The sequence below is a fragment of the Diorhabda sublineata genome, chromosome 5 (assembly GCF_026230105.1).
Source record: "Diorhabda sublineata isolate icDioSubl1.1 chromosome 5, icDioSubl1.1, whole genome shotgun sequence".
In the NCBI taxonomy this organism is placed as follows: Eukaryota; Metazoa; Arthropoda; class Insecta; order Coleoptera; family Chrysomelidae; genus Diorhabda; species Diorhabda sublineata.
The window spans coordinates 579,003-593,616 of record NC_079478.1 but is presented as its reverse complement, the minus strand read 5'-3'; the positions used below and the strand labels follow the sequence as shown (position 1 = coordinate 593,616).

Sequence of the window (14,614 nt, the reverse complement as noted above, 5' to 3'; positions counted from 1 at the left end):
AGTGAATTAAAGAATTTTAGAACGGTGACATTAATTTTCTCGTCATTGACTTTACAATATGACAATTTCAATAATGAATTTTGTTTATTGCATGCGGGTTTCTTTTTTCGCAATTAGGACTATTTAATTAAAAAAAATTCGTCCGCTAAAAATCACTTAATCATCCATAATTAGAGTTTGCTCAGCGAAAATATAAGTGAACACGTTTTTTACGATTTTGTCAAAACTACCGGCACCATTGTAATAAAATTCTATTCGAGTATGTTTTGTAATCTGATATATTCCATGAATTTGTTTTTATACCCGACATTCGTAGAGATCAATAGTTCATACCAAGCAGTATTCAATACAACTTTTTGATGGTTAGATTCATTAATCAAAAATTCAAATCAACATAATTTTTTGTCACACCAAAAAAGTACTATTGGCAAAACTGGATACTGTGTACCGTTTTTTACATTTTTTGCTTTAAAAAAGATGAAGTAATAACCAGTGTTGGTATTCTGGGATTAAGTAACGACCAACGGTATATTCAAAACTTTCCAAAATAAAACTAGAATAAAGTTCATCTTGGCGAGATGTAACCATTAAAAAAAGAAAATTCAACATTTATTGGAATCAAATCTTAGTATTTATGACGTTAATTATAGTCTACCAAAATTTATGTAAATTCATATTAACACAGAAACAGTTTTTTATGGTAAAATCTTATAATTATAAAACATACTTCGTAGCTATTCTGAATAAATAATTATCTAGTTATCGGTTATAATTCCCATAAAAATAATAATAGACTGATTTATTTGGTAACAATAATTTATAATTATTATTAATGGGACACTTAAACTAATTATTGATAACACTAGTTAACAAAAAAATATTGGTTTATCGCAAATAATTTCAAGTGATTTTGGTTCCAGTGAGGTAACATTTAGGATTGTGATAAAAACGCACGTTACATACATTTTTTATGTAGCTATAAGGAACAAAAAGTGATAAGTGACTCCTTTCCGCATACTACATGTTCCTTGTCGACTGCGCAACCGCTCCATATTGCCGTCGTCTTCATAACAGCCAAAACCAGTGTTGCCAGAGCTAGTACAATTGTACAATTTTAGTGTATTTTTCCTTTTTTCTAATACATTTTCCTTGCGTTCGCAAATATAAAGTTATTTTATATTTTAGTTTAATAAAATAAAATAGAAATTGTACTAGATTGTAACAATAATTAGAAAACAGAGCCAAGTTGATTTATATTTAGATCGTGAGATTTTTGTACTGCATTGCTAATTTTATCGGTAAACTTTATATAAATTTTTCATCCTTAAAATAATAATTGACACAGTCTATAACATTTTTGGAGAAAAAAATTTAATTTAAACTTATGTTTATACATCTTTCTATAATTTTATTAAATTTGTTTAAAGTTGGTACAAGTTGTGTGAAGTTGTGGCAACACTGTAAACTACATCTTTCATTAAAAGTTATCTTAAAGCCTTCCAGTTAAGAGACAATGAAATTATCGAATACAGATAATTAACAATGACGTCAACCAAAGCTCTGGCAAACTTCTGGAATAATTCAACATATACTCAAGCTCTTTGTATCTAATGAAAAGTGGTTAATTTACCTAAAGCTTAAGTTTGTCCTTGTACCTCTCAACTGCCACTGGTAATCACTTTGCAAACACATGCACAAATACCGACAATCCACACGAATCGAACAATATATTTTTTCTATTTTCTTTTTTTAACAATTTTATCTATAATTTTACCAATTCAATATTATATTTTCAAAGGTTTTATGTGATAAACGTACAGTTGTTAAATGTACAATTTTTATATGGTACAGTTTCCTTTTTTAAATCTGCGTAGTTATTTTCTTTGATACTATTATAGATAGATGTTGATTCTATTAAAGTTTCGGTGAATATTTTGCATCAATATTGATGGCATAGCTTCGTGTTTTTTTCAAATGACCTTACAATAGTATTAGCAATGTCTGTTTTTACTCAAGGAACAAGGAATATATATATATATATATATATATATATATATATATATATATATATATACGTTTCTGTAATTGTGTTTGATTTCCAGCCACCGAAATTTTTCACTGTTAAGGCATCATCTCCTGCATCTGCAAGGATAGTAGCCTCTGAACGACAGAAACAATATCCTGAATGTAAATTCATATTTGGTAATTTTAAAAATTCGGAAATTATTTTTGGCTGATTACCAATTTTGTTAATTCTGATTACTATTTTGATACATTTTTATTTTTGGTAATTAACAAAAAATTGTTCTAGAGACTTCAATAAACATACCAGGAATTACAAAGAATCGTTCTGTTTTTGCTTTTGTATCAATTAATTTAATTTGAAATTCATTTTATAAAATTGTAACATGATTTATTTTTCAATTTTCTCATTTGTTGACAACAATATCCTCAAAAATCCACACTACCTAAAATTTTATGCAAATTACTATTTATAATGCAATTTATGGAGTCTACACTCCATAATACAATTATTATCAATAAAAACACCTGCAGCGGAGATTGAGCCAACCATAGATTAATATTGATGTTTTGTATATTTGTATGGATTATTTAAACTTACTTTTGTAAATAAATATTCTTACTCCGGAGCTTCTAGGAGAAACTTTTTTACTTACTCTAAAGTTCAATTTTTTGATTTTTTAGTACTATATCCGGTAAATTGTAATTTAAGAAATCAACGCAATTTAGTGTAACTTGAAATGTCAATGTTACTTTTAATATTTATCATTGTTATTAACATTGGATGTGTTGTCCAAAGAGTCGAGGGCTTGTTTTTAGTAGATATTTCTTTCGTATAAGCAGTGATGACATTTACTGTTATATTTTTTATTCCGTTTGTCAGAGTCCAATCTATGAACTTTTTGTAACAAAGTTCATATTTACTTTTTGATTTTGTAGTAATAATGTGTAATACGTCTCCTTTGCGTATCTGGCGAAGTATTATTTATTGATTCATCACTGGATTCACTAATTTTTTAGAAATAATTTCTTTAAAAACTATAGGAAAATTTTGACAATTCATTTTGACGTTACTTTGAAATTAAAAAAGAAGAGTTGATGGGTACTAAACGCAAATGCTGTTTAATGGATTTCACGATACATTCTAGGATATATCTGAAATCATATCCCTTCTGTTAACTGAAATGACTTACATTTCCATTCTCTAAATTGTGCAGATAATGGATAACGTACATGTGGATGTAGAAAAAATTATTTACTGCATGGAAGAATTAATGAAGAAACTGAAAATTTACGTAAATATTATCCTGAAAGTGATTCGTCCGGGGAAATGATTGAAAGGTGGTTTTCTGTTTCATGGTAGATGCCCTTGTACTTAGTGATCGTTGAATAAAAATACGTATGATAGTTGTGAAGTTAATACTTCATCTGAAGAAGTATGAAAGGATACATAGAAAAAGCTGGGTACACACAAGGTGGGTACGATTATTGCTCAATGGTAATCAAAAGTTGATTTACCTAAATTTTTCTTAGTTATGTCACAGTGAATCAAATTAAGGTACACCATTATATCCAAGGAATAAAAATACATTTGAAATAATGGACTTCTTCCAAGAAACGTGCCCCTAAAAACGCACTGTTGTTTTCAGTCAATAAAGTTATGATAAAGTTATTGACATAAAATCATTTGTGAAAGTTTATGCATTAATGAAGGCAATTAGCAAGAATGACATAGTCAAGAAGGCTAATTTCAAACCCTTATAATGTAACAGGAATATGGAAAAAAGACTCGTCCATTGTGAGTGCATTTACAGAATTTCAAATTTCTAGCTTTACTGAAATTTTAGAAAAACTCAATTTTAGTCACCAACTTTTAAGGGTGATATCTCGGAAGTGGTGGGCTGTGGAAATTCTTCATTACCATATAAAATAGTTCAAGAGGTATAAATACACATATTTACTACTACTAAACTATAATTATTGTGATAACTACTATAAGAAATACTCGGTAATATTATTAACACCAAAAATATAAATATTTACAAAAATTTTGTTAATCTATTAGATAACTAAAAACGCACAATAATAAAAAATTAGTTACAGAAAGTGTATTTAAAGATGTATTTAAAGGTTTATGATTCATAAACTCACCTTCCACGTTGGTGTTGGTTGATTCCAAATATACGTGTTGTGTGGGAAGTAGATATTTGTTGATGTAACATTTTAAAGTTGATATGATGAGGATATGAATTGGTGTGATAGATGATTGTTTATTCTTTCACAAGACACTCGGGAAACACACAATTAATTTGTATGAACAAAAATGTTTTAGTCTATTTTAATAATCGGATCAAGCTTTATTTACAAGTGTACAAAAAAGGATTTTGAAAACATTTCATGCATTTGTACGGTTAATTAATGTTTTTAATCTCCTTACATTGTTTTTAGTCTTGAAATAATTGGAAGAGTCACTATCCGGCACAACACTTAAATAATCCTCAATTCTTTTTTCGCGATTTTTGTTAACGTGTATGGCGGACATCATATGCATGGGCTTAAAGTTTGTCACTCCGGTTTCGTCTATAAGAACATAGGGCACTCTTCCAGCCAAAACCCCTCTGGAGGCGTCTTTAGGTATAACCGCTTGTAATGTTCCGCGAGATATAAGTACGGGAAATTCTATATTGGTTCTTTTTACTAAATAATCTTCTATGGCGAGTAAGTTTTGTTTTTTCATTAGTTGCAAAGGTATGCTTCTGGAGGTTAATAGCGGCGACGGGTTTGAGATGAGCACTGCACTCTCTCGAATTAACTGTCGAATTCTAGGATCTGATTTAGCACACTCGGGATTTTTCCTAATTCTTGCGATGGCCGTTTTCAAAGAATAATCCCGTTCGGAAAGTTGCTTTATAAGAGTCATCCTTTTAAGCATATTGATACTTTCTTCTAATAGAAAATCCTGTGATGGATTAGACAGATCCTCAACTACATCATCCAGCCCCAAAGCTTTAGCGAAACTGGAAGCTTCTTGTATTAATTCGGGATATGTTGATTTTTTCTTTACCTGTTCCAAATTGGAAACGAGTGTAAACCTTATCGTTTCGACGATAGATATTTGAAGAACTTTAACCGCATCCTCTTCAGATGCTATATCTTTCAATTGATTTTCAATATTTTCGACAAGGTAATGAACTATAATTGGATTTATTTTGAGTATTTTTGCAAAAGCAATATGCATTACATTTTCGCTGCCCAAAACTTTTTCAATACTCTCGATTAGATCGGATATCGACATTCGTTTATCGACTATCATCGCAACTATACAGACTTTGGTATCTTCGATTATTCTCGTTAATTGTTTGAAGGCCGTTTCACAAATTTCATCTCTATCCAATTGCGTTTTCATAACATTAGTTAATTCCAAAGTTAATTTAATATCATTTTTCATCGACTGCGCTAAAATTCCTCCAATAGTTGTAAGAGCGAGTATTTGATCTTTCGGTCTATTTTTAAATACATCATTAGCAGCTACAAGAGCAGTTTTAAAGATTATTTTAAGTTTGTTTGAACAAGAATGAAATTTAATTTCGTAATCACCGGCGTTTGTACTTAAATACGACAAGTCTATGTTATCTGCTCGTACGCTATTTTTATCGCGAAAAGTCGATGCTCTTCTAGTCATTGTTAAAAGTATGTCTACCAATCTATTAATAGTATCTTGATTGTCACTTATTTTCGAAGCTATTTCCAACGCATCTTTTTCGGTGGCGTACGAAACTAAATTATTTTCATTTTCCATATGTTGACGTCGTAAGTCTTCGAGCTTTTTTTTCAATTGGGCTTTTTTATCTTCTAGATTAGCGATAATATCGTCCATATTGTCGAATAATTGCATTCGTAATTTTTCCATTTCCAATCTGTGTTGTTCTTGATTTAATCTGATAGCTTCCATGTCGAGCTCTTCTATTTCTGAATTGTTCAATTCTACACTGGAGATACTTGTGGATTTTTCTTCAGAATCGGAAGGTTCTTCGGCAACTTCTTCAATTATCATTATTTCAAGTAGTGGTTCGCTTGGAATATTGGGCTTCTTCTTTCTTTTCACTTTTCTTTCGCTTTCCGTCTGAGGTGGAGGCCGTTCGTCGGGCGTGGTTGCAAAAGTAAGTTGTCCATCGGCGGTTATAGCTGCTTGAGATGGTAAAAACATCGGCTCTTTTTCGTCTTCACCCATAATCAAACCACTAATTAACGTCGGTTGATTGTCAACGTTGGTAGTTATTCCAGGTACATATTCGTCACCGTATTCATTTTGTACAGTTTGTCCGGGTATGAAGACTTCTCCGTCTTCAGTCAGTACCATCTGGCCGCTTACGAAACATTCTTTTCCAGAAGATAGTCTTACTTTGACTCCACTTACCCTACGTTTCTTTTGATTTTCCTCCGGTGGCACATTTTCAATTTCGGCAATTTCCGCATTTCCCATACTTTTGATTAAATCCGGTATTTCAGTTATAGTCGGAAGTTGATCCAAAATTTTTGGGCCGTGGCTTAGAAGAGTTTCGTTAACGTTTTTAGTCGATTCCAAGTCATCCACCTCCATCTCTATTGGAATCTCAGTCGAAGGATCTGAAATTTCGTCTATAACTTTTTTAGCGTCTTCTTCGAATTTGTTCCAATCTAAATTTTTCATAGTCCGTTTCATCATCTCTTTGTAAGCTTTCGAATTTTCCCATTTCTGTTTTTTTCTGCGTTTCAAAATTTTTTTAAGTTCCTCCTCCCATTTTTCTTCGCGAAGTTCTTTTTCTTCGAATATTCTAGCGATACTCATTGTATATTTACCATAATGGTGTTGTTTTTCTTCGGCTTCCGTTGTCGCACCCTCCCCGCACATTAAATTGTCAAAATTTCCTTCAAAATATTGAATTTCTATTGGAATTTTTTTCTTATCCTTAAGTTTCACTAAAATCTTATCGGTTTTTTGGGAAACCATTATATCTACGATGTCTCCATCCCTAATTGCATGCTCAAAATCTGATTCAAAGACGATATTATATTTTTTATCGTGTACTGTATACGTATAACAACCATTTTTATCTTTAGTTTCTAGAATATTGAGGAGCAATTTATGATTTTCATTCTCCAAATCTAAGCTCGGTGTCATATAAGTGTAATCAGATGATTTGAAATGAGGCAATTTTCCAAAATTTTCTACTTTTTTCGATCGTTTTTGAGCGTGGTTCAACAACACTGGAATATATCGTTGAATTTTAGCTCCTAAAAGCCATTTTCCGGTTATCCTTAAAGTACGTAAGGCCTCTTTTGGATTAAGTGGTTTAAGTAGAGGTAAATAAAAATGTTTTTTAAAAATCTTACTTGCTCCAGTAATTTTGCAGAAAGATAGCACGTAATTTACCATGTTTTTTCAATAAAATTTAACACCAGCTTTATTTATTTTTATTACAACAATAAATGTAAACGTTTACAGCGATATTAATTATGAATGATTTTTATAAACTGATTATAAACCGCGTCTTCACTACACTTTTTTGTATATATATATATATACATATATAAAACAATTTTTGTTTCTAACAATTATTATTTATATCAAACAGGATTCGAATTCGATTCGGCTCGTTCGACGTCAGTAACTACCATCGCCGCGTCGTCGATGTGACTGAAGTGGCGTCGGGATGTTTAGCGGCGCTCTAACTGCTTCGGTTAAAATCGTTTTCCAAAGTCGTTACCATAAGTGTTCAGGACATTTTGATATTTGAGCATTCTTGTCGCACTCTTCGCTTTCTCTAAGATATCCTTCGTTTTTTCGTCATCGAAGAAAGTACCTTTTTTTATGCTATTCTCCAACTCTCTCAGCTTCTGGCTTTTTATGACTGGTTCTATGGGAACATACTCTTTGGGTTTTTCGAATTTCATATTTTTGAATTTTCTTCTCATATCCAATCTTAATTGATCTACTTTCGATTCTTCTTTTAGAATTTTTTCTTCCAACCTTTCCTTCATCCTCTTTTTTTCTTCTTCTTCTCGTTTTCTTCTTTGTTCTTCCAAAACTTTCAGCGGGTCCTCCATAGGTAATCTCGGCGTCCTAACAATAGGTCTTGGAGGAGAATCAGCTTTTTTAATTTCAATCGGAGGTCTCTTTTTAACTTTTTCTTTTATAAGTGGCTCGGGTGGATCTTCAATAACACGTCTACGAATGACAATCTCCTCCTCGACTTTTGGTTTTCGTTTCGGCTTAGGTGGAGGTGGGGGACTGTCGGAGAGTTGACGCCATCGTTTCGGTCGGTCTTCTTCGGTCGCTTCGAATTTCAACTGTCCTTCTTCGGTTATAGTCGAATCACCTGGCAAAAACATCGCGGGAGATTCTTCCTCTCCCATTACAAGGCCAGGAATCAGGGTTGGCTCGTTATCGTCATTGATTGTTATACCGGGAGTATAATCGGTATTGCCGTCTTCGTTGACAATTGTTTGTCCGGGTACAAAAACTTCATTGTCATCGGTTTTAACCATCTGACCAACAACGAAACACTCTTTATTACTACTAGGTAGGATAATTTTAGCTCCGGATACATTTGATATTTCGCACATTTCCCCGCTCTCTAGATTTTTTATAACCTCCGGTATCTCTTTCATTACAGGTAATTGGCTGAGAACTTCCTCTCCGCCCGCTTTCAATTTTTCCGCTACGTCCGTGGTGTGATCCATATCGTTAACTTCCATCGGTATATTTTCTTCTTCGACGACTTGTTCTTTTTCTTCGACGATTTGTTTGGTTTCTTCTTCGAATTTATCCCAATCCATGTCTTCCAGACATCCGGATAACATCTGTTTCCAATCAACGTTATCTTCGCCCTTGTGCTTCTTCTTCCTCTTATTTGCCAGTCGCATCATTTCTAATTCCCAATCCTCGACACCAGATTCTTTAGCTTCGAAGAATTTAGCTATGGTCATCGTTTCTTTACCGTGATGATGCTCTTGTTCGACATATTCTTTGGTCCATCCACTACCGCGATAGAGCGGAACATTTTCGTTGAACGGTGCTAATGGGAGAGTAACTTTGATGCCGTTACTCAATTTAAAAACGACTTTTTCGCTACGTTGAGCCATTATTATGTCAACAATATCTCTATCTCTGACGGCTTTTTCCATTTGGGAATCAATTACTAGAGTGCAATTCTTATCGACTACTTCGTATATATAATGTTGCCCTTTGCCCTTTGATTTGGTACTCAAAATTTTTTGTAATACGGCGTGATTATCCATATTATCATCTAAAAATGGTTCGACGTAGCGTTCGTTTTGATGTCGTTTTATTCTTTTCTTGACTATCACCGCACCTTTTCCTCTTCTTCGTTTTTCGGCAAGTTTCTCGTCGTGCGGTTTAAGAACCGGAATATAATGTTCTATTCGATTACCGAGAACGTTTTGTCCTGTTATTATTTTTCTTCTCAAAGCGTCTTTAGGAGACAATGGTTTCAATAAAGGAAGATAATAGTTCCGTTGGAAGAGTTTGCTGGCTCTGGTTATTTTGCAAAGTGATATCTTCACATTGATGGGCATCCTGACGACCCCGTTCCAAGTCGAATATAAATTCAGTTAAATATTTTTGTTAAACTAGTTAAGTACTACTCTGTCCACGCGCGAATCGAGCACAACGGCGATAATGAACTAGATGTTTTAAATTCAAATGGATTTCAATAAATGCGGATGATGATTGTATGTAATCGATACTTGGCCCGATTAATTGTTCTTAAAATAGCACCATGGACTGATTGATGTAATTGGCAGCTGCCATGTCTAAATAACTGATTTCCATATGCGGTGACGCCATATCCCCACCGAATCGAAAATGTTCCGATATTGGGGTGGTTCCAACCAATTGAAAGGCGTGCTTCTCTCCTTACTTAAATATTTTTTGTGATCGACGTCAAAAAAGTTGCCCCTTTTTATGCTTCTTTCCAATTCTTTTAATTTTTCACTTTTCACAACTGGCTCTAAGGGTACATACTTTGGTTTCGGCGGTTTATTTGCGGCCATTTCTCTAAGTTTTTTCCTTATTTCTAACCTCGTTTTATCTATTTTTACCTCCTCTTTAGCCTTCTTCTCCGTAAAATTTTCCACTCGTTCTTTTTGTTGTTGAAGCAAGTCTTTTTCCAAGAGCGGCACAGATAAATCGTACAAAACCGGCCCGGAAGCGGATTTTTTCAAAACCGGCTGCGCTTCGACATTCGGAACCGATAATTTTTTACCGCCTTTAGGACCTTTTGGGCCTCTTTCGCGACGCTTAGGACCCATACTTTGTGTGAACTGTCGCTTCGGTCTCTCGTAAACGAACTCCTTCTTTTCTCGTTTGGGGGGCGGCCGAATAATTTCTATCTCCTCGTCTTCACTATTTTGCTCCTCCTCTAACTCGACTTCCTCCACTTCAGGTAGTTCTGGCAAAGGTGGGGAAGAATCTATTTTGTAGTCGTCTTCGGTTTCAGTAAATTGAAGCTCGCCAGATTGCGTAATAGTAGAATCACCTGGCAAGAACACAGCTTTGTTTGGATCGTCGCCCATTACCAAGCCCGGAATAAGCGTGGGTTCGTCCTCGAGCATAACAGTAAATCCAGGGGTGTACTCCTCTTGACCTTCTTCATTCGTTACCGTTTGTCCTGGAACGAAAAGTTCTCCGTCTTCCGATTTCACCATTTGTCCCGGTACAAATCGTTCTTTTTTCGAAGATTTTAATTCCAATTTTAAACCTGATACATTCGCAATTTCCGTCAATTCACCTTCATCTTTGATTATATTAATTATTTCGGGAATTTCGGGCATTACTGGTAACAAATTAGTTATTTCTTCGCCAGCATTTTTTATTTTTTCTATAACGTTTTTCGTTTTATCCATATCATCGACAGCCATAGGTATGGGCGTATCGTCAACGGGATCGTGTTGTTCTTCTACCATTTGTTTAGCGTCTTCTTCAAATTTGTCCCAATCGATATTGTCAGCTTGAGCTGCCATCATAGCTTTCCAATCTGCGGTGCCTTCTCCTTTGTGTTTTTTCTTGCGTTTTGCGGCCATTCTCATCATTTCCAATTCCCATTCTTCGACGCCGGATTCCTTAGCCTCGAATAATTTTGCGACCGACATAGTTTCTTTACCGTGATGATGGGTTTCTTCTATTTCCTTTCTAGTCCATCCTTCGCCTCTATAGAAAGGCGCATTACCATCGTAAGTGACTATGGGCAAACTTACTTTCGAACCATCTTTTAAAACGACCGCAATTTTTTCTGTTCTTTGAGCCATCATTACATCGATTATTTCTTTATCGCGAATTGCTCTTTCAAACTGATAATTTAAAACAAGCGTACAATTTTTATCCGGAACTTCATAAGTATAACACTGTCCACGTCCTTTAGGTTTTCTAGATAATAACGAAAGGAGTTTCGGATGACCGTCCATATCTTCGTCGAAAAAAGGCATAACGTATTTTTTGTTTGGCTTCTTTCTTTGTCTCTTCTTTCCTAAACCTCTTGGAGTATATTTTCTTCTATACTGTCGTGCTTGGTATTCTTCTAAAACTGGAATATAATGTTCCATTTTACTGAGGATATTCTTCCCGGTGATTATATGGCGTCTAAGGGCATCTTTGGGCGATAAAGGCTTTAACAATGGCAAATAAAAGTTGCGTTGGAAAAGTTTACTTGCCCTCGTGATTTTACATAATTGCAACATAACATTGAGCGTCATTTCGATGGGTTTTTTCGAGAAAACGCCACTAAAAAACTTTTTTCGAAAATAAACCGAAGAGGTCAGTTCTATAGGATTTAGTCGCGGTTCGGTAAACAACTGATCAAAAAATATACAATGTGGTGGTGGGGTATCCCTTGTACTTGAACTTATTTTTGTAGCTTACGCCAATTACATTATAATGTTAAGGAGTAGACAACCGAATTATTTAACGGTATCTTTAGAATTTCCTTTGATAAGTGTCTAGAAATAGTCATCCTGACTAATTACTTTTGAGCAGACGTTAATTGTAAACTTTGAAATTTTCAACTGGCGTTCCCTAGAATATTCTTTTAGAGATATTAGTCATTTAAAAACGATAATATGATTAAAAATCTACTTCAATTACAAATAGTATCTAGTATTTTAATTTCGAATACCTTCATTTAACATTGATTTGACCAATTTTTATTATACTTGTGTAACACACCTTCTAAATGTCAAGTTTTTAATTCTATTCATCATGTGACTATTTATTTAGGTGACGATTTATTGGTTGTTATTTTATTCTTGACACTAGACCTAATTGGAATAGTTTTTGTAACACGTGGTAGATAAATTTATCTCTCTTGCAGGGTCGCACAACAAATGTTAAAACAAAAATAAATCGATACACGATTTGTACCAACTTCAAGGTAATCCAAAATGCCAAACCAAAAATTTATCAGCTAATTAAGTAGTTAATATTTTTATCTGTGATGGAATTATATCATAGAATTTAGAACGTAATATATATATATATATATATATATATATATATATATATATATATATATATATATATATATATATATATATAATTCAAAATGTATGACAATTCGTTCAGAAGTCACCAGATTTTTCAAAAAAGCGAGGAGAAAACCACAGTCAAGTCCCAAATGATTAATAACCTCGTCACGTACCATGGTAAGAGTTCTATAAAGAACAGAACGTACATTTTGAGAAAAAAACAAGGTTTGTCGTTTCTGTACACCTAAAAAAAATTGAAAAAGTGATTTTTTCTAAATCAGATTCGAACCCTTTTGAAGACACTGAGCATTAATACTTAGCTGTTAACGACATTAAACGTGTTTGTCCTGTATCTGTGTTTTAACCTTCCGTGTTTTTTGAAACTCAATTAAAGTACCTCTTGAAACAATATAAATTTGATTCAAACCCGTCGACATCATTATATGTTTCGGTCAAATATGTTCCTGGTTCGTATCCTACATTTAAGGTTGACAATAATATTTAGTAAAATTAATGTTCCTACCCTTGACATGTTAAAGTTATTTCATGACGATGAATTAGGGCATATCTAAAACTATTTTTCTGAACTTTACTATCGCGGCCTCAACTCCCAAGTTCTGTATATCGCTACGAGATTAAATGTTCAGTATTTGCTTCTTATTAAACATAAAATTTATCTAATGGGTCCTTATGAAGATATTAATTTTCTATAGCAACGGATTTCCGCTGATTTGATAGGTCCTTAACCAAAACAAACATCTGATAACATTTGTTTTAGTAATTACTGATTGGTTCACTACATTTTGTCTTTGTGAAGTTTATAGAATACCAAGTTTTTCTTCTTTTTGGCGTTTCACACATTCAAAATGATATAATAAATTGTTCATAAATGTGACTACGGCTATGGTGGCCAAGAGAGGCGCTGATTTATTACTCTACATCCTTTCCGAATGGAGTATAGAAGTGAATAGTAACTGGGCAGAAATTGTCTATTATTAGACACGTTAGAAAGTTTCTGCGATATTATAGATATTAATTATAAATAGATAGATAAAATTGCCATAAAAACAGGTTTTTGTGGGTATATAAGAACAAAAATCAAACTTCAATCAGTTTTATTTATTATATTACAAAATAAAAATCAAACTTCACCACAACTCCCTGGCATTACTACCAAATACTTTAATTATGAGTTGTTTGTTACCTTTAAACGGCTTTGTTACTATCCACATGTAGATATAATTATATTATTTTGTTGAATTGTTTCTAGTCACCCCGTAATTTGAAGTTATTTGAAAAATTTTGTTTCTCGGATTTTTTTTTCGGTTGTAACATAGTTTGCTGCCTAGTTGCTTGAATAAAAAATTATTATCTGTCGTTAAAAGATTATTGAAACTAATGAAAATGAATAATTTTAATTTTTGCTATGTAATAAAAATGATCAATTTTACTTTGCTATAATTGTCAATGAAATTGATTGAAATTTTAAGGTTTTCAGTATCGAATATTTCCTCCACTGGCAGTGATAACAGCTTGCAAACGACGAGGCTGTCCCATTCCTGCACCAGTATGTCGCGAAGCTCTCTAGAATTTCCGGGAACCGGCATATGTCTCGGTAAACGTGATTCCAATTGTATTCATGGGATTTAAGACTGAACTGCGTGCACGCTGGCCGTTCTCCTACACAATCGGCGCTGATCACGGGCCGTATAAAATAAATACTGACTTCCAAACTTTATATGTTTGTTTATACTAATCCCATTGGCTTTAATTTAAATGTGCACCATTTATTTATTTATTTATTTTCGTAAAGAATGAATATACTTTTTTATATATTTTTTATGTCCATTATTCCACCTCCGAACAAACTTCCTATCCAGGGCCGGATTAAGCTAGGGGCTTGGGGGGGCTATAACCCCAGGTCCAAGAGGGCCCCATCATTTGGAAATCATTCTGTATTTTTTGATGTGTTGATACCACAAATCTAACGTATTGATATTATTTTGTGAATTTTTCCGGGTTTTCGAATTCCTTAAGGGGGCCCCGTCATTATTTTAGCCCCGGGCCTTAT

At 33.5% G+C, this 14,614-nt stretch overlaps 1 protein-coding gene across 1 annotated transcript in view; it reads right to left on the bottom strand.

Annotated features, from left to right (window-relative positions):
• LOC130444344 (uncharacterized) overlaps window positions 1-11,859 on the bottom strand; it is a 58,629-nt gene extending 46,770 nt beyond the window's left edge. Inside the window, exons 1-3 of the mRNA XM_056779431.1 lie at window positions 9,847-11,859; window positions 7,759-9,618; window positions 4,460-7,429 (exon numbers count right to left, since the gene is read on the bottom strand). Of these exons, the coding sequence (XP_056635409.1) occupies window positions 4,460-7,429; window positions 7,759-9,618; window positions 9,847-11,775 (6,759 nt within the window). The 5' untranslated portion in view covers window positions 11,776-11,859. The remainder of the gene's footprint in view (window positions 1-4,459; window positions 7,430-7,758; window positions 9,619-9,846) is intronic.
• Between the last annotated feature and the right edge of the window lie 2,755 nt (window positions 11,860-14,614).